At 39.0% G+C, this 27,355-nt stretch overlaps 1 protein-coding gene across 2 annotated transcripts in view; it reads right to left on the reverse strand.

The window, feature by feature from the left end:
• Positions 1–27,044, reverse strand: part of LOC125347020 (serum paraoxonase/lactonase 3-like) — a 31,654-nt gene extending 4,610 nt beyond the window's left edge. For both annotated transcript variants that reach the window (XM_048340057.1, XM_048340058.1), the window contains exons 1-8: positions 26,870–27,044; positions 22,381–22,454; positions 14,807–14,862; positions 11,297–11,462; positions 9,289–9,415; positions 3,848–4,048; positions 2,379–2,460; positions 2,006–2,134 (exon numbers count right to left, since the gene is read on the reverse strand). In XM_048340057.1, coding sequence (XP_048196014.1) covers positions 2,006–2,134; positions 2,379–2,460; positions 3,848–4,048; positions 9,289–9,415; positions 11,297–11,462; positions 14,807–14,862; positions 22,381–22,454; positions 26,870–27,030 — 996 coding nt within the window. In that variant the 5' untranslated portion in view covers positions 27,031–27,044. The remainder of the gene's footprint in view (positions 1–2,005; positions 2,135–2,378; positions 2,461–3,847; positions 4,049–9,288; positions 9,416–11,296; positions 11,463–14,806; positions 14,863–22,380; positions 22,455–26,869) is intronic.
• Between the last annotated feature and the right edge of the window lie 311 nt (positions 27,045–27,355).

Here is a 27,355-nt window from a genome sequence, read left to right on the forward strand (position 1 = left end):
GAGAGCACAAAATCTTTTTTGATACTTCAGCCATCTTATAGGAGATTAGATCCAATGAACACTTATCTAATTCCCAGGCTGCTGGAGGTTCTCCAGCTGTTGGAGTGGTATTGCCTCATGCCTCTACACAAGGAGTGGGTGGGCCCCAGGAAAAATTACAAAGGAATATCCAGACTGCCAGTCAACCCAATCTGATTGTCCAGCGGAGCCCTCACATCTTTAAAGTGGCTAGGATACAATTCTGGAATACATATAACTTTGGAAACCTATCTGTTAATCACTACTTGCCCACTGCTGCTACTGAACTTTAGGAATTACACACTTAACTCTGCTAATCAATAAATACATAACCATCCAGGCTTCCAAATAGTCTGGAGAAGTTCATTCAAACACAATGTGGTAGAACCCTAAAGAAAACACCAGAAATTCATCAGTCATGAGCCTATACTGACAACTCTTGTCTGAATGGAGCTTAAGGGATCTGTGTTGATGGTTCTTGTTCTTGTTTGTATTAAGAAAGATCTTGCAAACTTATTTCAGGTTGTTACACAAAAGTCCTCAAGCTTGGGTCTCATGTAGAAAACATGATACTTTGTTTGAAGGAAGAAATCTTACCTAAAATAAATACACGTTCAAACTTGAAAACAGAGACTGGAAAAAAGATCTTAAACAACCTTCCAACCATTCCAATGATCATATTTGCTTTCCCTTAAAGCAGATAATGTGATTGGGGTTTAGTCAAAAAAAGTTTCATTTGTTACTTGAGACTAGCTCGGCTAACAATCTACACATTTGAGGGCCTGGCTAGACTTTATATATATATACATATACATACATATAATGTATAATAAATAATACACATATATTACATATGCTCTTATAAAGAAGCTGTTAATAATAATACATTAATTTTTTAACTGAATTAAAAATAGCAGTTCTGCTTTCTTTCTAGGCCAATTTCCAGTCTAGCATGTGAATCTCAGTTTCCTACCTCAGAAAACATGTATTCAAATATACTTTTCTTTAAAACATCTCTTTAGCCAGATCCACACTGATCTCTGTTTAATATTAGGCTCTTCCCATTCCCTTCACAGCAATTTTCACCTTCTTTATCCAACTATACCATTTTTCCTATAGAGCTTATCATTTTCAAACACTATATGATTTATTTCTTATACTTACTGTTCAGTGTCTGTCCTTTCACTCCCTAAAGAGCAGAGATCTTTGTACATGTTTTATTTTCTGATATTGCCTAAGCAATTAGAAAACCATATGGCTGTTTGACAGGTGTTCTGTAAGTGTTTGCATATTTACACATCTCTCAGAGCATGTGTGCTAGGATTTGGTGACTGTATTTGAATTTACTAGAATGTCTTTATTTTTTAACTTAATGCCATAGGAAATACAATGCCTTCTACTACTGTTTTTAATACTATAGAAAATGGAATGGCTTACGTTATTCTTTTAGAATATCTATTTTAAATAATGCAAGCAAAATCTCTTAAGGGATATGTTTTTCAATACCACCATATCTATTAAAACCTACAGCCCGAAAATCATTCTGTTTTGAGACTACAACCATTTAAACCCTTTTATTGAAGCTTCATATTAGATAGTGAAAAAGAAGATTGTGCCATATGAATCTCTCTTTTGTCTAAATATAGGAACTGCCCATTACCTTCTGGTTATAAATAAAATAGAATAATCTCAGTCAGTGAGTGAATATCAATGTCATGTTTTCTCCTTACTACCAATAACAAATAAAGCCCTTATATGTCTGAGACATACTGTCTGGCACTAATGTGACATTGGCACTTGGTAGCCTGAAAGGGCTAAGGAATCACATTCCTGATCCTGTTAACATCCCTACTTTTTATATGCAGAAATTGCTTACTATTAGAACATCAAGTCTGTAACCCACCTAATTCCTCCCACCTCACTCCCAGTAAGTTTTTAATTTTTATTGCAGCTTTGCCAATGAATGGAGAGAAATATAAGCACTTACTTCTGACCCTGGAGGATCCTCGGGGTTATAGAACAAAATTTTCAGGGCATTTGGATGGCACCCTGCCAAGATATCTCCCGTGGCAGGATCAACATTCAAGTTATCTGGTAAGGTGCCCAAGTGTATTCTCTTCCAACAAAGAAGACAAGGTGAAGACATTGTCTCAATGTTTATCCTTCTCCCCACAACCCACCAACTCTTCTTGGTCCATAAAACTAGTGGGGCTTGTGACTCTACTTTTAAAATATAAGCACAATCCCACCAGCATGCTCTATGATAGTCATGATCCCTTTATTTAAGTAGCATATTGTTGGATCAAATGTGGACGTATTGTAAGAGGTCATGTGGTGAGGGCAAGCTGGGGTACTTTTACCTTCAGTTGAGTTAAATTCCAATTATCATGTATTTCCATTATGTGAATGGTGGCATCGGATACATCAGCTACATAGACATACCTTTAACATAAATAACATTTACACATATGCAAATCGTAAGGAGGATAGGACCCTGACTATTGTTCTGGAGAAGAGCTATAAAATTTTATACTAGGTTGAAGTGCCACTGTGATGTCTTTCTAAAACAATATAAAAGAAGATAGTGAAATGATGCTTTTAATATCCTTGAAATATTTAAGTAGACTTTGAAGATGACATATGACTATAAGGTAACAAAACTTTTTTTAAATGATATATAGGCTAAATATTTCTATTTAGAACTTATAGTTTTTCCTTTAAATAATATAGAGGTAAATAGACTTCTTGAAGGCCAATAGAGCTTATACCTCTTAAAGTGTTAGAGAAGAAGTACCAGGTGACACAATCAGTGTTTGTAATTTTTTAAGAGGAATAATAGTTACAGATATTTTCCACAAAGATCTCTTTGTTACCTCAAATCTACATATGAATATTCGTGACATTTTTCTTTTGTAAAAATCTTCAATTCTTAAACATGTATAAGTAGTGTTTCTTGTAATTCCATGCTATTCAAATCACAACATGTAAAAACTGAACTATGTAACTTGAGGGCAGAAATGGGAGGGGGGAACGTCATGGCAGCTGCCTTGTGTGGATAGCACTTGGCGCTTTCCTGCATGTTGTTCCTCATTGCCTGCAGAAGCAGGCACTGTCAAAGTAAAGCTGTCCACTGGCAGCCATAATTGGGCTGTCCTCTTGCCTTCGGCATGAGTGTGGGAGTCTCAAAGGCTGTTGAAACTAGTTCCCATTGTACAGAAGCAACCAGCTGGGCCTCACAGCTCTTGAGAAAAGGATGGAAGGGCTTACATTGATCAAGATGCCTCATACTTATAGGCTGACTTATGGAATCATAACCTCTTTGTACGACTAGTTAATAATAAAAGCTTTTTTAAAATCCATGCTATTTAAAATATCAAATAATATGTCATTATAAATCAGTAAATTGAAAAGATCACAATGCCCAATTTAATCAAAATGCCTCCATTCTTTACAAGAACTTTTGGGTAACTGAATTTAGTGTAAATGGTAAAATGCCTTCTAGCCTCTAAGGGCAGATGTATTGCACATTGATCCCTTGTTTAATATATTAGGAAAGTGTGTTTCTAAAGCTATATAAGAATTGGAACAAGGGCCTTATTTTTTAGTCTCATCCCTCTTTCTAATGGAGGGGGCCTGGAAGCACCAGAGAACAAATAGTTTATGATCACACACCTAGGGCTAACTCTTGCCATACCTGGATTCCCTTCCCACTCCTACCCTCCTACCCCCATTCATATTGACTACTTAAGTCTAAGGAAGTAATTTCCCCTTAAAGGAAGGAATCCACCAAAACACATGATGACAAATGATTAAAAAAATTAAAGCATACTTCTGGTCCTGTGAGACTGTGATCCCATTGGCAGATTGAAATCCTGTGGCCACCACTTTGACCTCTCTTGGGCTGTAGAAAAGAACATAAGTCCAGCGAAGTTCTAAGATGATCTCAAGCAATGTTAAGGGGAAGCAGTTAAAATAGTGGTCTCTTGTAGCATAGAATTCTTCTAGTCCTACAGCCACGATATCATTCACACTGAGAGAGAGAGAGAGATAGAGAGAGAGAGAGAGAGAGAGAGAGAGAGAGAACCCATGAGGTACTTGAGTATCTTCATTGTTGTCAATCTACATAGATCAATATGTTTACCGGTTTCAAAAAGTAGTTTTAAATAATAGAACCATGGAAACTATAATTTTACATTGCTATGATGGTTTTCTTGAGCCATTTAATATTTTTGTCTCTTCCACAGAATTCAGTAAAATGACATGAATAGACAAACTTCAAACTTCAAAATCTTGAAACATGTATTAACAATTGTTATTTTTAATAGTTATAATAATTGTGGTTCTTCTGAAGATAAATCACAGATATGTGACTTACTTTGGCCAATGAGATGAAATGTGTATAGATTCTGGATAGAAGCTTTTTTGATAGCCTGTGAATAAGTCACTGGGTTTCCATACAACTGAGCAATTTTTCTGATGATTGAGAATTGTCTTCCACCTAGGGCCCTAAATGAGGACAATATGAGACCCAGGCTCTTAATTATCTACACTGGATAGGAAGCATGAGTGAGAAAATACAACTGTGATTCTGAGCCACAGGCTTTTCTTCCTATAACCATACCTGAGGCTAGTTCATCCTGGCTTTATGTTTTTTTCTGAATAGATTGATTATGGGGGGTATTTTTCTGTGCTTCTATGCCATACCAATAAGGTTTTTTGTTTTGTTTTAAGACAGTTTCAAGATTGGGCTTGAAGTACTGGTCGTGAGCCATCCTCCAGCTCAGCATCCTTGTTAGTTGAGATTACAAGTACAGATTACTGTGCCCCACTGTCCTTAAGATTTCTAAATAAAGCAAGCTTTGTTTTGTAACGTGTGAAAACAGCAAAGTTCTTTCCATTTTGGAAAAGAAAGAAGTAACCTCAAAAAATGTAAAGAAAACAGGGTGCTTGTAATCCTACCTCCTCAAGAGGCAGAGATCAGAAGGGTGTGGTTGAAGGCCAGTGGTGCAAAAAAAGCTTTATAAGAATTCATCTAGACAGAAAAGGCAAGGCAGAATGCACCTGTCATCCTAGCTACAAGAGAAGGATAAACAGAAGATTGTAGCCTAGACCTTTCCAGACAAAAAGTGAAACCCTCTCTCAAAATAACCGGCACAAAAAGTGTTGAAGGCATGGCTCAAATGATAGAAGGCCTCTGTAGCAAGCATAAAGTGTGAAACTCTGAATTTTAAGTCCCGTACCTCCAAAAATAAACAAACAAACAAACAAGAAAACAGAATAGCTTCTTTAGATAAAATTTTTGGAAAGGAAAATTCAGATGACTTGAAAAAACATTTTGCAGTTTTGACATATAGAACTTTCCCCAGGTCATTGGGCTACTTATCTTTAATGTCTCCACTTAAGCATTCCTTCCCCCCAGATGCTGTCTCATCTGACAGCAATAACCAAATTCACAAATAAAATGCCTTCCAAAAAATGCTATTTTGCCTCCAGTACTCTTGAACTCCTCTTTAAGATCTTATAGCTTTTACCTATCTCTGCTGTCTCCCTTTCTTTCAACCAGTTCTGCCTACCTCTACTTAAACCAGTTCTGCATAAAAACTTGTCCAACTTCCTGCAGGTGCAACCCAAGAGTCAAGATACTACCAGTCTTGATTTGCACATGCACAGTCAGGAGTGTAGGGTAGGTAAAGCCTTTGAGGAAAATCTTTTTGAAATCATACTTTACTATAGTTATTAGTGTGCATTAATTGCACACAAGAAGGAGTTTCACTGTGGCATTCACATCCCAGCATTTATTGTGCTTTGGTTATATATACTCTCCCTACTACTCTTCATTTCAGTCCCTTCTCTCCATCTCTTCCCTATTACTTTTCCCTTTCCAAATATCCCTCCTCTACTAGCTTCCACATAGGAGAGAAAACATATAATATTCATTTTGTGTGTCTGATTTTAGTTAACCTGATGACCTCTAGTCCCATGCATTTTTCCTTCAAACAGCATGATTTTATTCTTCTTGATGGCTGATAAAAATCCATCATATATGAATATCACATTGTCTTTCTCCATTCATCTGTTGATGAGTATCTGGACTGATTCCATCTCCTGGCTACATTGTAAATAGTACAGTGATAAACATGGATGTGCAGCTACCTCTAGTAAGCTTGCTGATTTCAGTGGGTCAGCTAGTTCACTTTAAGTTTTGTTTTAATGAGGAATCCCTATACCGATTTCTATCCTGCTTGCACACATTTACATTCCCATCCACCTGGGTGTGAAGGTTTCTTTCCCCTACATTCTAACGAGCAATAGTTTTTATTTTTTATTTTTTTATAGTAGCTGCTCTGAAGAGATGGAATCTCAATGAGGCAAACCTTTCACAATAGGACATGAGGCTAATGGATATACTTTTTTTTCTTATGTTGCTTACTGGATGATAATTTCATAATTTTGAGCAGTAAACTGACTATAGCAGTGGCCAGCTTGATATTGCTTTGCTATAGCTCTCCTATATATGACTTTTTCATGGCTGACAAAACTAAGTGCCATCAACAGATGTGCAAATAATAGGAACTATTGTTCCATCATTTTAGGGGTTAGAGTTCTAAAATCAAAGTGCTGGCAGGGCCATGTTACCTCTGGAGGTTTTTTGTTTCCTCCTCTCCTTTCTTCTGTCCAGTCCTTTCTCTCCACCCTTCCTCTCCCTTCTCCTCCCCTCTCCTGTCTACTCCTCTCTCTTCCCCTCTCTACTCCTCTCTCTTCCCCTCTCTTGCCCTCTCCTCTCTCCTCCTCCTCCTCCTCCTCCTCCTCCTCCTCCTCCTCCTCCTCCTCCTCCTCCTCCTCCTCCTCCTCCTCTCCTCCTCCTCCTCCTCTTCTTCTCTCTTCTTCTTCTTCTTCTTCTTCTTCTTCTTCTTCTTCTTCTTCTTCTTCTTCTTCTTCTTCCTCCTCCTCCTCTTCCTCCTCCTCCTCTTCCTCCTCCTCCTCTTCCTCCTCCTCCTCCTCCTCCTCCTCCTCCTCCTCCTCCTCCTCCTCCTCCTCCTCCTCCTCCTCCTCCTCCTCCTCTCTTCTTCTTCCTCTCTCTCTCTCTCTCTCTCTCTCTCTCTCTCTGGTTTGTGTATGTGTTACTGGTTTTGAACTATGAGCATGGCAGGCAAGGGTTCTACCTCTTAAGCCATATCCCCAGCCCTCTCTCTGAAGAGTTTATGTAAAGATCTTTCTGTTTCTTTTCTAGTTTCTGGTATCCCCAGGCTTTACATGAATTAGTAGACACAATACTCCTCCAATATAAAAATCCATGTGCACATGTCATTTGTCCTGTTGTCTGTCTTCATATAAGTTCACTAGCCATACTGGGTAAAGCATGTACCCTACTATAGCATCACTTATCATTTTTAATTACCTTTGTAATGACCTTTTCCAAGCAAGTAATATGCTGAAGTATATAGGGTTACACTTTCACGTATCATATTTTTAGGGCATGATCCAATGCATGACATTTTCCTTTTCCTGGTTTATCCTGATTTTAGACTTCTGATTCTTGGGATTGAATGCTTTCATAAAGTTCCCACATGTCAGACTTCCCCCCTGGTTAGCTTTCCAGAAAACGTCCTAGGAGGACATATGCTATTATGCTATTGCATGTTTTTTTGTCATGGGACTATGAACTCAGGGCCTGCACTCTCCCTGAAATATTTCTCTAAAGGCTAGCTGTCTACCACTTTGAGCCACTTTTCCACTCTGGTTTTGTAGTGGTTAAGTGGAGATAAGAGTCTCCTGGACTTTCCTGTCCAGGCTGGCTTTGAACCACAATCCTCAGATCTCAGTCTCCTGAGTAGCTAGAATTACAGGTGTGAGCCACCAGTGCCTATGCTATTGCATTTGATCATTGCAATTCACCAATTAGGGAAGTGAAATCTGTAAGAGAAACTACATTTTACTGAAAGAAAATTAATGCAAATATTTAGTAACTTGTCCATAGTTTTGTAGCAATTATTTGCAAGTCCTGGGCCACTCTGGCCTTGGAACTCAGTGCCATGAATTATGGAAAAAGGTCAATAACTTCAATTCTTTTTCTTCTTTTTCTTCTTTTTCTTCTCCTCTTACTTCTTCACTCTCCTATTACCCCTATCTTCTGTGAGGATGAATTCACAGGAAATGTTAAAAAAGAGAACACAGGTAATGGAATTTTGCTATTTCTTTCTCTGTTCTCTTACCCTGTAGAAAAATCAACTTCCACTGTTTTGGATGCATTCATTTAGTATCAAATATATTTTACATAAAAACAAATTATGCTGGGTGCTGATGGCTCACACCTGTAACCCTAGCTGCTCAAGATGCTGAGATCCAGAGGATGGTGGACTGAGGCCAGTCCAGGTAGAAGAGTCCAAAAGATCCATGGCCAAAATAAGCAGAGGGGAGACATAGCTCAAGTGGTAGAGCACCAACCAAGTAAATAAGAGGAGAGTATGAGACCCTGAGTTCAAAACCCAGCATAGCAAGAAATAACAAGGTAACTTCCTTATTGCTTTCCACAGACTTGAAACAGGCAAACTATCCACTAAAAAGTGATTTTTTTTTCAGAATGAAGTAGCAAAGATGTTGACCATTGCAACGGAGACCTCAGCTTTCAGTTCAGATAGGTATACATTTACATTGTACTTGTGTTAGGCACAAATTGTGTGACTTGAGCAAGTTACAAATCTTCTCTAAGATCCATTTTACTCCTGCCTACTATTACAAGCTGTTGTGAGAATTAAGTTAAATGAAATATTTTGGCCTAGCATATGGTACATAGTTAACACTTAATAAATACAATTTTTGTAAGCACCCACAAACGTCTATGAAAGTCTGCTTTAGAGAATTAGGTACAAAGAAATGGCCCATCTGGTGGTTGGTTAGAACACTAGTGGGTGAAGCTCCCAGAATACAATCTACCAGCATAGGTAAGAGAAAGCTGTGGGTGTTTAAAAAGAGTCTAATAGTAGGTATTACAATGCTGCGGTGAGAGGATGGAATTCGAGCTGAGAATCTAATTGCACACCTTTATGGGATTAAAATGCTTTCAAAAGTTGGAAAATATCAGGATATTCAATACTGAACACAGCTATTTCTAGTGAGGTGTTGGGTAGTGTCACCATGGGAATCTTTAGAAAGCTTTAGAAATAATAGTACAAAACAAAAGTTTAAGAAATCCTGCTGAACCCATAAAGAAAACAAAACAACAGCAGAAGTGCAAAATAACCACACGTACACAGCACTTTAATCCCCTACCTCTTGAGAAGTTCGTGTGTTATGGTTTTCCAGTGTATGAGAGAACGCTGCTTATCATCAAATTGAAATATCTCCACAGTGGACTTCATGTCGGGATGATTCACAACATAAAGATACACAGTGTGGTCTAAAAGGGGGTTGAGGGGGGAGGATGAGAGACATCATTTCCAAGCAGTTTTTGCCCCTTAAAATCATTCTTACATGTATTTTCAAACATGGTCACTCACTGATTAAGATGCATTGTATTCCTAAACTGACATGTTAAATTGAAGCCGCTTTGTACAACTGCTTAAAAATAAAATTATCAAAACTCAAATCAATCAATCAGTCTTGTCAATTCCAAAGGCTTTGGTTTGGTTTTGGTTCTGTTTGGTTGGTTTAGAGTGAGGCTGTCACTATGCTCTGTCTGGGTTCAAGTCCTGTGTAGCTGGGATTATAAACACATACTACTTTGCCCAGTGTATGGGGAAGTTCTTCATATGCCTTACATTTGGTCCTCATAATGCAACTGAGAGGCCAGAAATGTCATTTATGGAGGAAATGGACTCAGTAATTTCACCACCATCAAGACAGAGCCAGGTATAGATGTCTCTAACTTATCTGTCTACATTCTACCGTGCTTTCCACCAGGCAGAGAGGAGTGGCAATGGTTTGTAAACATGAGCGAGATTTCTCCAGATGGTCCTTCAATAAGAGAGTACAAGCAAACAAAACTTCGCTGAGAATTTTTTTGTGTGTCTGTGACATTTTTCCACATTACAACTTAAAGGCAAAAAATGTCAAGACAGTGTAAATACCTTAAAATAAACAACAGATCTCAGCCAGACAATGAACTCTTAACATAACATGGTTGCGACAACATTTAGACATGGAATGTGAATTCCCTTGCAAAAGAAAAATCATGTAGAAAACTCCAGGCATTTCCAACTTCAACAGTGTTGGCTCAGTTACTCTTATATGGGCATGTGAACTACCTGGGAGGGAGTCAGGGTGGGAACCTGTTTTCATAGGGTCCTCTTTCCTGATCTGACAGCACTCATAGTACAGAAGATCCATGGACTTTTTAAAGGGGGTCCATAGTTCCACTGTAGGAGTCGTTGTGGGATTATTCTCCCTATTCACATCTTTCATGTACTTGTCAAGTAAGTGATGGAGCCAGCTCAAGTGCTGACATGTAAAGCTCAAATTCAAGGATCCAGAAATATACCAAGCTGTTTTATGCAAATTAGGAGTCGTCTCCCTCACAGATAAGGCTTTCTTTTGGTCTACTTCAGCAAAATTCTTGGTCCTAGGGCTGGTTAACAAAATATGGATTGGATTTCAACCTCCAAAGAGCCCTGATACTGGATACAACTTTCCCTTCTTTTTTTTCATGAAGTTTCACTGTATAGCCCAGATGGGTCTTGAACTCACAAACTTCTTGTCTCAGTCTCTGGAATATTGGGATTATAAGTGTATGCCATAATACCTAGCTCCCGCCCACTTTTAATAATTAAGTTATTTATCACTATTGTTGAGTCATAAGAATTATTTCTATATTCTGGATATCATCGCATATATTACTTTTCAAGTAGTATCTCATTCCTTTGACCCTTTTACTTTCTTGATGGTGGTTTTGAAGTACAGAGATTCTAATATTCATGAGTTTAGTTTATCAAATTTCCCTGTCAGATCAAGCATCTTAATATCATACAATTATTTTTCAAAGGCCCTTTAGTGTATATGTTAGCTATCTGAGCAATGATACTCAAACAGATTGTGATAAGGCACATAAGAAGAAAAGTGGCTAAAAGAAGAAGGAAAGACCACAGAGTCCCTAATATGAGTTTTCCTTTTTTAAATGAAGTGTTCAAATATATTTTATACACGTCTATTATTTTGCAAAATATTATATATTTTTTCATGATAAAATAATATGTACCTTTTTAAAATGTGGGTGTTGAATAATAGGAGATGAATGTTTTTCATATCCCTCTTTTCCTCTTATACTTAATCATTCAGGGTTTACCTTTGTCGATGAAAGTACTGATCCCATGTGGGTTAAATATTTCTTTGTCAAAACCATCACTGAATGTTAATGCCTGTGGCTTTGGATTTTGCTCATTAAGATCCATCAGGAAGATTTTTCCGGGCTCATCTGGTGCAAAGGATGGCATTCCTGGATATTTTAGTCCCTTAAAATGATAGGGAATAAATATATAGAGATGTACATATCAAAATACATACTGAAGCTAAAATCTCAAGGTCAAACAAAATGTTTCAAGTTCTTTGTTTCATTTAGATTTCTGAGATTTTTTTTGTCACAATATTTTCCACAATCTGCTCTGGGTCAGAAGGGGGAGCATAAGAATTCCCATGGTATCTAAACATTGTTTGTGAGTGGGAAGAAATATGCTCAAAATAAGTAAGCACTTTTAATTTAGGAACAGTAAAGCCAAACCTGGTGTGGTGGCAATGCCTGTAATCCTAGCTACTCTGGAGTTAGATAGATGGATCACAGTTGAGTCTAGCCTAAACAGCTTAACAAACAATCTGAAAAACAACAAAACTAACTAAAAAGCAAATGGATTAATGGTATGGCTCAAATACTAGAGTGAAGACACTAACTTTAATCCTCAGTACTGAAAAAATGAATACATTAATGAATACAAATAAATAAATGAATAAAGCCCAAATGACAATGCAAGAGACATGTTACTTGGCCTGTCAGTGCCTGAGGTTTCTCATCTATAAAATGAATATGTTGACATGTACAATGGCTAAGATTCTTTCCAGTCCTGATACATTGTATAGCTTCCTTTTCTTTTTACAAAATTCTTCATTGATAGTATAAAGGTGATGTACAGAGGAGTTTTAACAATGTCCCCCCTGCCCTAACACACCCAATTTTTCCTTCCTGTCCCAACCCACAAATTGTATACAGTGTTTCATTTTCACTAGTGTCTAGTGAGTACCACTGCTATATTTGTTCATCCTTTGCCTCTCCATTTCTGTGCCTCCCTCCTTCCATATACATATAAACAAACAAGACAAAAAATCATTGACAAATCAACAAAGGGTCAGAATGCCTCTGCTTCCATTTCCTAGAATTCATTTTGATAATATTATTTTGTATAATCAAAGGTATAATTTCCTTTTCTCAAAATATAGAGAAGGATTATATACTTTCATTTACTTGTTCCCATCCCTGTAGTCTACTCTGATTGTCCTATATAATGGCATATATACTAATTCTACTTAACTAAACAAGAATGAATGACACCTTTATTGTATGAGTGTCATGGTTAGTAGTATTATTTATTGTGTCAATCATAGTAAAAAGCAGTATGGACTGCCTTTGTCCATACAGGCATGTCTGAAAAATCTTATATAAAATTCCCTTTTCTTAACTATGACAAAAACTTCACTCCAGTAAATTAGACAGTGGCCCTTTCTATTGGTAGGACCTGCTTTCCCTCCACCAGCAATAGCATCTGGGTGCATTGAGCTTTTGCTACATCTGAGTTCATTGTGTCAAAACCCTGGGGTGGTTTATTCTACACCATGTCCAAAAGAGTCTCTTTCCTGCTCAAGTACTTTCTCTATCTTCTTTTGAACTCTTAGCTTCATTAATGTCAGTTTATGTCCTTTCCTTTCGACTCTAGCCTCCCTTTGTGTTCCTCTTTCTGCTTATAAATTCTCTCTCTCTCTCTCTCTCTCTCTCTCTCTCTCTCTCTCTCTCTCTCTCTCTCTCTCTCTCCTCCCATTGACTCCACACAGTACATAGTCTATATTTTTAGAACTTCCTTATTTATATTATCAGGCTTTTCTCAAATCAGTCCTGCTATGTGCAAACTTTGTGCCCTAGCCTTTGTCTGGGGCACAAGGCCTCTGAGGCCTTTGGAGTGTTGCTGCTTACTCTTTAGTTCTCCTTAGATGCCACACCTGGAGGAAGACCCACAAGTCCCCGGCCATCAATTTCTGTTTCCAGATCAGATTCTGTCACCACCAAGTAACAGACCATGGCTAAGGATTCCACACTCTTGGCTTTGTCAGATGTTCCATGTCTCCTTTTACCCTGGGCTAGCTCTTCTGAAGGGCACATCTAAAATTGCACTGAAAAACTACTACAAAGACATCATTCCAATTTTAGACAGATATCCAATATTTGTTTCTCTGTCTCTCAATCCCCAGCTCCCCTTGGCATTACTGGGCTCCAAACCAATGTCCATTGGGTAGGTGCTCTTACTACTTGAGCCACAGTACAAGCTATTGTTGATTCTCAAATGTAATCAATTGTATTTCTCCAGGTATCTACTTTAAATCTCTTAACCTATCTCTTTTTCCCAAGGAAAAAGTAGCAATCTTCTGTTCTCATGTTAACTCTTTCCCCCGATTTCTTTTTTTTTTTTTTTTTTTTTTGCCAGTCCTGGGCCTTGGACTCAGGGCCTGAGCACTGTCCCTGGCTTTCTATTGCTCAAGGCTAGCACTCTGCCACTTGAGCCACAGTGCCACTTCTGGCCATTTTCCATACATGTGGTACTGGGGAATTGAACCCACAGCTTCATGTATATGAGGCAAACTCTCTTGCCACTAGGTCATATTCCCAGCCCCAGCCCCCGATTTCTTGGTTCATTTTTCTCTAGGACCTACCAGTCATTTAAAATACAGATGACACCTTCATTATATTCTACTGTGTATATTTTTTAAAATTGGAAATTGAGACCACTGTTTTAGCCAAAACATTTTTATTTTAAAGCTCATATTCTCAATAGAGTTTTATTGGCCAAAATGGAATATTAGACCTGGAAATTCTAACATCAAAAATTCATTCACATTAATAACATCATAAATCCACTTTGTCATAGTAGAATTGTAAAACATTTTAAACCAAACTGCAATGGGCAACTGATTTTAAAATACATATGACAATTTCCATCATTTTACAAACATACAGTTTTCTGTTTATTACTTGTGAGTCCCTGGTGTGGCTTGCTGATTACCTCTCACCCCAAGTTTTTAAATGTGATGTTGAGAATGAAACTCAGATTCTTCCCTAATTCTTTAAAGAGAAATGGAAGGAATAATCAACAGCCCAAGAAAGAACAATTTCAGGGTTTTGAACCCAGTGACATGGTTAACATTCCATCTGTTAACATTTACATAACTCCAAGCACAGGCAAGCATGGAAAGAATACTAGTTAATGAGAAGATGAGCACCCAATCCAATAGGGCAATGCTGAGGATGAACAGTAACAAGATAGCTCTGCAAACCAGCCTGGAAATCAAATGCAAATCAATATGCATTTGTTGAGACCCTGCCCGTATGGAGCTGACCACAGGGAGCTGCCCACCATGGGGCAGTCAAGGCTGGGCATTCCTGTGGTGTTATAATTGGCCCTTCAGATGCCTGTTTGAGCCTTTTTAGTTGACTCGCCTGACCTGGAGGTGGAATGAAATAGAGGTCCACCTGGCAGCATTAATGCACTGTCTATACGGCTATTGACAGGAGCATCCGAACAGATTGGGAAATACTCACAGTGGAGATAAAAGCCAGCCCGCTAGGAAGTATGTCGATATCTTCAGAGCCATTTTCTGCAAAACAAAATATCAGAACGATGCATACATGGAGGCTTAAAATCACATCAACAGTCAAAACTTTGAACTGTTCTTTGTTTAAAACTATGTTAACATTTTCAACTATTAATTTTCAGGAATCCCAAAGACTCCTTAAATACTAAATTCTTTTTAGAGGCCCATTTTTTTCAGAGAAATAGCTGAGTAACTAGAAAATAAATTTATCTTGGGTTTTTTCATCAACTAACAAATTTTAGTGCACGTTCTGAGAGATGAAGCATTATTTCTCATAGTAGGCTGTTCTAGAGAATGATTGATAAAACTCAAAATGTCATGATTATGACGTTCTCTTATAGGCCTTTCTCCAAATCCTCCTTCTACTTTCAACTTGCTAAGGACTTAATATGTATCTTTATTCATTTAAATGAGGGAAACATTAAGTAGTTCTTCTCTATTAAAAAGGCAGTAATTCTTAAGATCAACTACATGTATAAATGAATTTGGAAGACTTTAATCAGAACTTTTGCTCATTGACCCGGTGTTGGAAGTGTTTACCTAATTAAAGGTTGACAGCACAAAAGGATGACATGTCTTCTTTTTTTTTTTTTGGCCAGTCCTGGGCCTTGGACTCAGGGCCTGAGCACTGTCCCTGGCTTCTTCCCGCTCAAGGCTAGCACTCTGCCACTTGAGCCACAGCGCCGCTTCTGGCCATTTTCTGTATATGTGGTGCTGGGGAATCGAACCTAGGGCCTCGTGTATCCGAGGCAGGCACTCTTGCCACTACGCTATATCCCCAGCCCATGACGTGTCTTCTTGAAGGGAGATAAGACACTTGCCACAGTAAGTAGCACTGATATCGAAAACCACGGTTATCTAGTATGGTGAACTCCCTTCTGCGAATGTCAAAAATAATATGTACCATAATCGCATGTTCTTTTTCACTGGATGTTCACAGTTTCCATTAAGAGGTAAGGTCTATAGTCTCTCCCCTTGTAATGGAATAAACCTTTGTCAAGGTCCTTGTGTACCTTGACAAATAGAAGGAGGTGAATATCCAAGGCTAAGTGTTATAGACATAGCTGATGTGCTCTCTCCCTATCTCTGTGTGTGTGTGTGTGTGTGTGTGTGTGTGTCTGTCTGTCTGTCTGTCTGTCTGTCTGTTGGTCTCTCTCTTTCTCTGAGTCTGGAAAGGAAATGCAAGAAATTAAGCTATTTTAAAGTTACAGAGAATGTGGAGAGAGATGCTAAGAGGCCCAGATTGTTTTACCTCTCAGGCTTTGAGTAACTTTCATGAATTCAAATGGAAGAGGTGACCTGTCTCTACGCCTTGCTACAATTTCAAAGCCATACACAAAATAACTGCTATTTGTGTTGTTCATTGTTTATTTGTTTTCAACACAGTGTTTGGCTCTATAGCTCAAACTGGACCTGAATTCCTATCACCCTATTTCAGTTTCTTGAGTGCTGGGACTGTAGATTTGTGTACCCTTGGCCTTGTTGTTTTATGTCATTCATTTTGGTGTGGTTGGTTATAAAACCAAAATACTTGGAACTTGTGGGAAAATGGTTACTGGGAGAAATGGGCTTGCTAGGATGTCACTGGGCCACTGGAGGATGACAGGGGAAAATGTAGAGAAGCGGGAAAACGACAAAGAAGACATAAATGTAATTTATCAGATATTTAGCAATCGGCACTGGAAACTGAAGCATAGAAAAAGTTTTAGGGTTGTTTTTTTAAAATTCACTATATCTAATAATGATAAAAACTAAATTAACCAGAACTTTTCATTTTCTAAGCAAGCTGGTTTGGGAAATTCAGCCATTTATTGTATCTTGATGGCCTGAAAGTTTTCATGCTGTTTTTCAAATGGAGTAACATAGGCACTGAAAGATTCCAATAAACCAAATGAAGAAGCAGTTAAAAACCTCACAGGTTGGTTACTTTTCTGGTGTTTCTCGTCTGTCTGCACACACCTCTGCTGGGTTTCCTTTAATCTTTGTTTCCTTCCTTCTTCTGTGCGAAATGTGAGTGTGCTCCAGTCTCATTGTGGCAGTGGGTCTTTCTCATGTCAGAGCATCCATTTGGCATGATCCACTTGGTTCCATGGCTTCAATTGCACCAACTTGTTCTTCAGTCTCTGATGTCTCTATCAAGCCCAAGTTGCCCTCTTCGTTCCTAGACTTCTACAATCACCAATAATTTTTTTTCTCTCTCTCCATTCTTATATTCAATAGGTTTTCAGTGCTCTGAACATTTGCATTCACTCCACTTTCCCTATGCCAATGACAAGGACTACAGAAACTCCTGGCACTTCCACTGCTAAAGTACCCAAAGCAGAAACTTGGAGCTGTCTTTGATGCCTCCCTTTTCCTCAATCAACCAAAGGATCTCCCTATCAGTCCCCAGAGGAGCTTACCAAAAGTCTAGTGTTACTCTTCTCCACCCATTCTCCCAGAACTGGTAGTCTAACTCCTAGGCCCCTTGGTCGATCCAGACCCTAACGATTGTGGGCTTTGTTTCTACTCTGCTGCTCCTACCTCCCACTCTACTCTGCAGCCATCCTCTTCACTTCTCTGAGTGGCTTTTGAAACAGGCTGCAATTGTTCACCTGGCTGCTTGGGAAAGGCTTGTCTCCCCTTCCGGTCACACTCAGACCTTTTCCACATCACTGAGCCAAGATCACAGGCTCTAAGAACAGAAATGGGCTACATTTGTGTCATATGCCCAGCCTTTTCTTGCTTTAATTATTTTTTTTTCAGATAGAATTGTGTATTTGTCAAGGCTTCCCTCTGACTGTGATCCTTCTACCTATGGCCTTTTGTGAAGCTAGGACCACAGGCATGTCCACCACATCTAGATTATTAACAGAAATGTGAGCCTTGCTAACTTTCTGCCCATGTAGGCCTTGAACTGAGATCCTCGTGAGCTCCACCTCCTAAGTGGCTGAGATTCAAGAGCCACCATACCCAGCTCTAATACCTGCCTTTTCACCATAGAAGCACTCTGTAAAAGCTGGCTGGATCAATAAATAAAATAAACAGTTCTTTGAACTTTGTCTCATTATTTAGGGTAAACTATTATAAGTGTCATTTTCTGAGAACAGATGGTCCCTAACTTACCATGGATCCAGTTGTGATTTTTCAACTTTATTGCAGAGGAAAAAGCAATGTACATTCAGTACAGTGCTGTATTCAGATTTGGAATTCTAACCTTTATCTCCAACCAGAAATATGCTACATGGTATGCTCTTGCCATGTTGGGCCATGGTTGCGATCTGTAGCTGAGCCCACCACTTAACCATGAACTAAAAACAACAACTCTACAGTGTACTGGGTTGCTAGCTTAGGTACTTTATAGGTCAGGCATAGGAAATGCTTTGGTTTTTTTTATTGTTTGTTTGTTTAGCCCATTGTGGGCTTTAAATTCTCAGGGCCTATTCCTGAGCATATTTGCTCAAGGCTAGCCCTGTGCCACTTTGAGCCAAAGCTCCACTTTCAATTTGTAGGTGGTTAATTGGAGATAACAGTCTCAAGAACTTGCCTGCCTGGGCTGACTTCAAACCACAGATACCCCAGATCCCAGCCTCCTGAGTATCTAGGATTGCAGGCACATTAGTGCCTGGGAGGAAATGCATTTTTGTTTTATGATATTTTCAACTTTCATTGGGTTAATCAGGTCAAAAGCCCCATCATTAGTCAAGACATAACTTTATAAGATATTCTTGGTTGTTTGCTTTCTGCTTTGGCTCTTTCTTTTCCCAGTAAACGTACATATCTTGTATTGCAGAGTAAATCTATTAGGAAAAAAAACCCCACAAAACTCTATTTTCAGAGATGCCATGCTTGGGTTTGCTGACTCCACCCACAGCATGGGGGAAGCTGGTGCATTTTGTTTGGAGGCGGAAAAGCATGAGAAGGTTACACCGTATTTCTGTGTTTCTGCACTCTGGTCTGTGCTACACCTGTATGATGTACCTGATGCATCTCAGCAACTAGGATTCTTGTGGGAGGAAGAGCTTCGGGACATAGTCCTCAGAGTCCTCCTCACGCACTCATTAGCCCACACAGAACTACTACTAAAACCTTCCTGCTAAATCTAAAACCTATATCTCATTAACCTGTCAACATTACCGTGACTTGGCAGACATCATCTCTGTCATCACTTCTTAAACCATTCTCTATAGGTAGAAAGATAACCCCAGAATTTCACTGCCAGTTGATTTCTCATGATCACTTCACATCTCAAAAAGAAACTTGTAATAGCTGGCCAAGAAAATAAATAAAATCCATGGTAAACTAAGCTAAGAGCTTAACTTGGAGACAGGCAGAGTTGTGGGAAAGAAAAGATGCAAGGGAAGATGGGAAGATAGCGAAGGATGCCAACTTTCTAGGCCTGTCTGCAGAAAGCCCTAAGACAGCTGTTCATATTCCAAGTGCAACCATGAGCAGATGCTGAAGGCACCAAACAGAAACTTAATACAAAATAAACTCTGAGGTAGGATGTCTGGAGGAAGAAACATCTCATCTTTTATTCTTTCCTGCCAGAAAGACAGTGATTAACACACACACACACACACACACACACACACACATATCACTAATGAAATTAATTTTGAAAGTCTCATCTTGAAGACATTACAGGTAATAACTTCCCTCCAGCTCTGGTCCTACCAAGAATATTCTACCTAAAGTTCTCCTGTGACCCTCCATTTCTCCCATAAAACTTTCTCAATTCTGAAAACCCAAACAAAAAATAACAACAACAAAAACCTTTCTCACATCTAATAAGGTTTTTTTATTTTGTCTTGTGAATACTATCATTAGCTGTCTTTATTTAAGTCTCTACCCTGCCTTGCCTTTGTCTGCCTCCCTTTGGTAATATTCAATCTGAATTTTATGCTTTCCTTTACCATAATACTTTTTTCTGGAACTGCTATCATTAAAAAAATGTGTTTTCAATAGGGCACAGTTATACAAGACAGGCTTTGTTACACAATAAGAAATGCAAATGCATCAAGGAAAATCATTCAGGTCCCTAATGTAGGTCTCACAATCTCTTCTTGTGGTTCATTGGATAACTAACTTCATTCTTTTGTAAGTTAGTTTGCAAAGCACTTCTATTATATATCAATGATAAAGGGACAATAGGTGTTTGTAGTGGACTCAATAAAATACTCATAGGCACCAGTCCTTTGAGTTTTAGGTATACAACAGTATTATCCTCTTAATAAATGACTCATGACTACTCTACTTTGTTTAGCTCTTCAAATATAAAATGTAAATATGTCAATGTCCCTAAATAGTAACATGCTTTTTTTTCTGCTGCTCCTAGCTAGCGTCTAAGTGTTCATCATTCTCTTTATAATACTGAATAATCAGGACCAAAAAAAAAATACTAGATAACTATCTAGTATCATTACCTATCACCTAGATCATTATCTATGATTTACCATATTAACTATTTGCTTCTTGAATTTAGTTGAGTTATATATCAAACTGGACTTTACTGACCAGCTAGGTTTACCCTTCTAAATTATTCAGTAGACCCATTCCTTTTGACAGATGGATGTGTAGTAAGTCTAGATGTTTTTCATCAAGACAGGAAACAAGTTTGTGAATGTGATTTCTTCAAATCAAGTAAAATAGGATCTGATCCTCCTCAGTCCATGACATGGAGAGGAAAAACAACTTGCATTATTACTACATTTCTCTGTTAGCATTGCACAATGATTCTAAGGTGGTGAATCTTCCAAATCAAGCAGAATGATTAAATACTCAGTGCTGAACTTATGTGACTTTTTTAACTTAGATAATTCTTCCTCTTCATTGTCTTATGTACAAGTTCTTTGTTGAGGTAAGGATACACAGGATATAAATCAATGTCCCTAAAATAGACAACCTTCCTTCAGAGATCTTCCTCCACCCCAGAATGTTGTTAGGCACTGGGTCAGGCTCCCTTGATATTCACAGAAATCCATAGGTTCCATCTCTTCCCATCAGAATCCCTCAGACTCAGAAGAGGAGAGAATGCCTTTCCCTTCTTCCAATTGGAAGCAGAAATACCTCTAAGAGTAGATAACACAAAGACTAGTTTACCCAGAGAGAGAGGGGGAAAGATTGAGAGGAAAAATCCAAAACCAAATAGGCTTCTTTTCTTCTGTGTTTTTAAAAAATACATACAGTCAGGAAAAGATAATACAAATTCCTATTGTAAAATAATCTGTCTTGTCAAATAGCAGCAAAAGTCACAGGCCTTTTACCCTAGGGAGTTTGTAACCTGACAATGAGAAAGATAACACCAGTGATGACAGAGTGAAGTGTGGGGTGGGCTACATGAGTGAAGCAGAACTTCAGAGCACTGTGAGAGATGAGAAGAAAGATACATTTGCAATAAGCAGAGATGGAAGAATTGGTAGTGAGAATTTTACAAGCAATGAGTGAGAAAGTGATTGAATGCATTCCCAAGACAGTGAATAGAATGTAGTCTAAATTTTCACTTTATTTTCTAGAAGTACTGTCAGAAAGAATTGGAGACCTGGAGTCGAGCAAAGAGTGTGGCAGTGACCAGTAAGTGAGATGAGCCCTATAGGGACACCAAAGAGACTGATAACAGGAATCTCATGTGGAGAAAGCAGAAGGGATAAAAGAGAAACAAATAGTCCCTGGATTTTTAACTAGGCTCCCAGTGAATGGGGCACCACACACAGGAGAAATTTAGAGGAGCTAGCTAAGGGTGAGGGAATGAAGAAGGAGATAAAGAGCTCATTTCAGCTAAAGCTGTGTCTATGGCAAAGTGAGCCTTTAAATGATGGGGAAAAATCTCAGGACTGTGAATTTCAGATTCGTATATGAAAATACATCTAGGTGGGCTAGGAGGTTCTTGAAGTTTAAGAAGTAAGTCAAATTTCTCTTGATATTTTTCTGATAAACATTGAAAGCAGCAACAGTGGAGGCCAAGAATGTGGTTAAGGAAAAGAGGAAAGGAGGGAGGGAAGGAGGGAAGGGAAAGAGAGAAGGAGGGAAGAAAATAAGGAAAGAAGGGAGGGGAAGTAGTGAAGAAGAGAGAGGGGGAGGCAGGAAAGCAAGAAGGGAGAGAGGGAGAAGGGGAAGGAAGGAAGGAAGGAAGGAAGGAAGGAAGGAAGGAAGGAAGGAAGGAAGGAAGGAAGGAAGGGAGGAAGTCATTCCAGTAAGGGCTAAAAATTAAAATTTAAAAGGAATTGCTGAACTCCAGTGACTCATGCCTATAATCCTAGCTACTGCGGAGGCTGAGATCTGAGGATTGAGGTTCAAAGCCAACCAGGCAGAAAAGTCTGTGAGACTCTTATCTCGAATAAACCACTCAGAAAAGTCCAGAAGTGGTACTGTGGCTCAAGTGGTTGGGCACTAGCCTTGAGCACAAAGAGGTTCAGAGACCGCACCCAAGCCCTGAGTTCAAGCCCTAGGACCAGACAGAGGGGCAGGGGTGGAATTAAATCATTTGGCAGGATCAATTAGGCAGATAGTGACCAAGACATTTTCCAGCCTTTCTTTACATACCAAGTCCTTCAATAAATTGGCAGTTCTGAAGTTCCACAGACACCACTTTTCGGGACACAGCATTCAGTTTTCCTCTGTATAAGACAAAAACCAATATGGAGGTTAAGGCACCACATCTCAAATCTGTCTTTGAGCTCTGAAGACCCTTAATCATTTTTAGATTGGTTAGCTCTCTTTATTCTAATTTGTGTACATAATAAATAGGAAATCAACTTTTTATTTATGTTTATTTCCACAATGTGGATGTTGTTTGTGATAGTAATGTGCTCACTTTGCAGTTTTTGGAAAAAAGAAGAAAACAGGATTGTATATGGAAGATACAAAGAAACTACTTGGTCAGTGTGGTAGCACCATGTATAATCCCAGATTTTTAAGATGCTGAGGCATGGATCACGAAGATCAAGGAAAGCTGCCAGTCCCCGGCCAAAGTAGGAAGACTCATAAAAACAAGATAAAAACCAAAGAGCTGGGAGTATGGCTCAAAACAGCTGAGGGCTGGGGATATAGCCTAGTGGCAAGAGTGCCTGCCTCGGATACACGAGGCCCTAGGTTCGATTCCCCAGCACCACATATACAGAAAACGGCCAGAAGCGGCGCTGTGGCTCAAGTGGCAGAGTGCTAGCAGCCTTGAGCGCGAAGAAGCCAGGGACAGTGCTCAGGCCCTGAGTCCAAGGCCCAGGACTGGCCAAAAAAAGAAAAAAAAAAAAGAAAAAAAAAAAAAAAAGAAAATATCAAAACAGCTGAGTAAAATTCCCCTGTGTATACATACCAAATTTTCTTTTTTTTTTCTGTATGCTGCATATTCTTTTTTTAATTTTTATTGTCAAACTGATGTACAGAGAGGATACAGTTTCATATGTTAGGCATTGGATACATTTCTTGTACTGTTTGTTACCTCCTCCCTCATTCCCCCTTCCCCCTCCCTCTTTCCCCCCATGAGTTGTTCAGTTGATTTACACCAAACAGTTTTGCAAGTATTGCTTTTGTAGTCATTTGTCTTTTTATCCTGTGTCTCTTGATTTTGGTATTCCCTTTCAGTTTCCTAGTTCTAATACCAGTATACATGGTTTCCAATGTACTCAGATAAGGTACAGAGATAGTGCAGGTACAACCACAGGAAGGGGATACAAGAGGATCATCAATAATAGATGCTACAGTTTCACATGGCATGTTGAAAGTAATTACAACAGTGATATAACAGTCGTTTCCATAGCATGGAGTTCATTTCACTTAGCATCATCTTATGTGTTCATAAGGGTATAGCTATTGGGCTCTTGTGATCCTCTGCTTTGACTAGCCTAAGCCTGTGCTAATTATTCCCTATGAGGGAGACCATAGAGTGCATGTTTCTTTGGGTCTGGCTCACTTCACTTAGACATACCACATTTTCTTGGTCCATTCGTCCATTAAGGGGCATCTGGGCTGATTCCATACCTTGGCTATAGTGAATAGTGCTGCAATAAACGTGGTTGTGCTGCTGATTTTACTGTATTGACATCTTTGGAGTGAATGCCCAGTAGTGGAATTGCCAAATCACAGGGTAGTGCTACATTTATTATTTTTTGGGGAATTGCCACACTATTTTCCAGAGTGGTTGAAAAGTTTACATTTCCACAACAATATATTAGGGCTCCCCTTTGGCTGAATCCACACAATTATCTGTTTTATTTTGTTTCCTTGATATTGGCTATTCTAACTGGAGTGATGTGGAATCTCAGTGTTGATTTGATTTGCATTTGCTTTATGGCAAGAGATGTTGAGCATTTCTTCATATGTCTATTGACCACTTTTACTTCTGGGAAACTCTTATAGCTTTTTAGCTCACTTATTAATTGAGTTGTTGGCTTTTCCTTTTATGTTCTCTGTGTATAATGAGTATAATGCCATTGCTTCATCTTTGTAAAGAAATACAAAGACTTGGACAAAAGTATGCTAAATAAAGTAAGTCAGGAGCAGAGAGACAAAGGATACATTTTCCTCCTTCTATGTGGAAACAATATTTAGCTGACAAAATCATAAGTAAATACATTGGGTGATATGTAAACTCATACTAATGTATTGACTGAAATACGGTAGGTTTGAGGGAGATCTCAAATACTGCAATTCAAATTTCAACAAAGTAAAACACCAGAAAACTGGTACTGGAAAGAGGTAGGGTGGGATGAGGTCAAGGAGAAAGGGGGTGAAGGATGAATAGGAAAAGAGGTGTGTGGGGGAGAAGGGAATGTAGACAGAATCCAATGTGTATCCTACAAAATTAATAAGAATGAGGGGGAAAATCTGGGTAGGTCAGGGATAGATGAGAATATTGAGGAATGACTTGATCAAGTGAAGCCAAAGGATATTCTTAGGAGAGGGTCACAAAGGAACAATAGCTGTGTGCATCTAACCATATAAAAGAATATTTATTGGACTGAACTCCAGGAAATGGAAATAAGACATTTTTATTCTTCATTGATGTTTTTGTTTTCTTTTCCTTTTGTCTTGTTATTCATTTATCTGTCTTTGGGATGGGAAGGGGAACACAGACATGGAGGGACAAAAGTAAACAAATATAGCAGTGATACTCACTGGACACTATGTTGAAATTAGCTATGCAACTTGTGGGTGGGGACAAGAGGTAAAAACTGAGAGGGAGTTCAGGGAAGGAGTGATATTGTTTAGAAAGAAATATACTCATTATCTCATTTACATAACTGTAATATCTCTGTATAGCACCTTTACAATAAGAATAAGAATAAAAAGATATGTTGTATTTACTCCACAGAGGAACACAAAGTTGCCATAACTATGTGCCCCTGATCATATACAATAATATTTATCAAAATGAACTTTAGGAAATGGAAACAAGAGTTTTTTTTCTTTGTTGTTTTCTTTTCTTTTTATCTCAGTTTGGTCATTTCTATGTCTTTAGAAGGATAGAGGGCACAAATAGAGGGACAAGGGATAAAGAAATGCAGCAGTGGTACTCACTAGACACTATGTTGAAAATGAATTATATAACTTGTGGTTGGGGATGGAAGGGAAAAATCCAGGAGTGAGGGAGAGAAGGGGTGATACTGTCTAAAAAAGAAATGGACTCATTACCTAACTACAGTCTGTATACCACCTTTATAATAAATACATTTTGAAAGATATATTGTTCCACAGTCTCCTTTGTTAAATGGCAGGTATAACTTTGTTAAGTGGTAGGTACTACTACCTAAAGATTTGTTAGTTTGAGTAAACAATATTGTTAATTTAGATGCATAAAAAAGCATTTTGTTTTATTTTGAAAGTAATATGACCTACAAATATTCATTTTCTGCCTATAGTTTTGATTTTAGGAAATTACTTTAAGTAGTTCTAGGAGGGAGTCTCATTTCAACATGTCAGTGTGTGAGTACAATACATCTTGATCAATGTTCTCCTTTCACCACTAGAGTTTTGCTTTTTTTAAAAAAAAAATCCTTCCTTCCTCAAGTTGCTTTTCCAAATTTCTCTGAAGCGCTAAACCCTGTCACTTTTGCATTAACTTTATTAAGCATGTGCTGATTTACTTAGCCAATATGTGAACTCATTAAACTGAACACCATTTGAACAGTCAACCAAATTACTTTTCGGTACAGTGTTCTTATTTCCACAGCAAACATCTTCTAAATATTAGCTACAATTTAAAATTTTTATTAAACTGTATTCAAGAAGACTTTGTTGTTGTTTTTTTTTTTTTAAGAAAAGAGTTGGTGTTGTAAATCAGTGGTGGAATGGTCTAGCTATATCTAGTACCACACATACACACATGCTAACTCAAATCTATTATTACTAATGTTGTTAGTATTGTTGTTATTTATAAGTCTGTCACTTGGTCATGGTGGGCATAAACAAATACAACAATAAACACTTTCCATCTAAACTAGAAAGTATTCCCAGCAGACATCAGCGCTCCACACAGATTGTAGATATGACTTTCTGGGACTAACTTCTTCTTAGAGAAAAATAACAACAACAACCTGAAACAATCGAAAACAAAGGAGGCTTTATTCCCATTGGCCAGTAATCACAGCCTAAAGTGGATCTTCTTTCTAGCCCAGTACTGGTTTTTCCAGAGAACTTTCTGGGGTAGCTCTCCCTGCCCAACGCCAGCAACCACCTGCCAGTCTCCGCTTCCCTGCCTGCTATCTGGCTTGCTCTTTGAATGGCTTCTGTCACTCGGACTTACCAAGAGTGAAACCAGCTTAGGTCAGACCTGACAGTAGCCTGCCCCTCCTCTCCTTCACAGTCTAGCACTTCCAAGGGCTCCGTGTTTCCCCAGCAGAATGGAGAGCAAGCTCGTCAGCCCATTTCCTATCTAAGGGCTTCTCAGGGAGTGTTTGGCTAGGAGGGGATTGAAGGGAGTCCCTAAGCGACTCCTCCTCACCTGCTAGAAAGAGGGAAGCCGGCTGTCCTTGACCTCGCAGGGACCAGAAGTGAAAGGCAGCCCAACGACCTCCCAGGAGAGGTATCCACTCACCTTAATGTCAGTATCCTCTCCCCGAAAAAGGCCAAGCTGGCCCCGAGTAAGGTGAGCGCCACTAGTTTCCCCATGATCTCGAGGGTGCTGAGTGGCGACAAGCAGACAGATAATGTACCCAGAGGGAGGGGAGACGTCGGGCGGGCTCCGGAGCCGCCCATTTGGGATCGCTTGGTCGCGCCCGCCCCCGGCCGCGCCTCCTGTGGAGAGCGAGTAGCCAGGAGGGGGGCAGGGGCGGGACGGCGGGTCGGGCGCTCTGGCCTTGAGCCCAGGTTCAAGGGCACTGCTGTGCTCCAAGCTCAAGGATAACATTTATTGATTGATTGATTGATTGCCCAGGGGGTTCTAGGAAACCTTCCTGGGCGGGTTCGAAAGCCACCTTTTCGTGGTAGGAGTCCCAGGAGATTTTTCTTCCCGAAGTTCAAGGTCATCTTCCTGGGCCAAGTTCAGTGGGAAACTTTGAGCGCAGGAACTGCTCCCCCTTCC

Source organism: Perognathus longimembris, chromosome 2 (genome assembly GCF_023159225.1).
Source record: "Perognathus longimembris pacificus isolate PPM17 chromosome 2, ASM2315922v1, whole genome shotgun sequence".
Classification (NCBI taxonomy): Eukaryota; Metazoa; Chordata; class Mammalia; order Rodentia; family Heteromyidae; genus Perognathus; species Perognathus longimembris.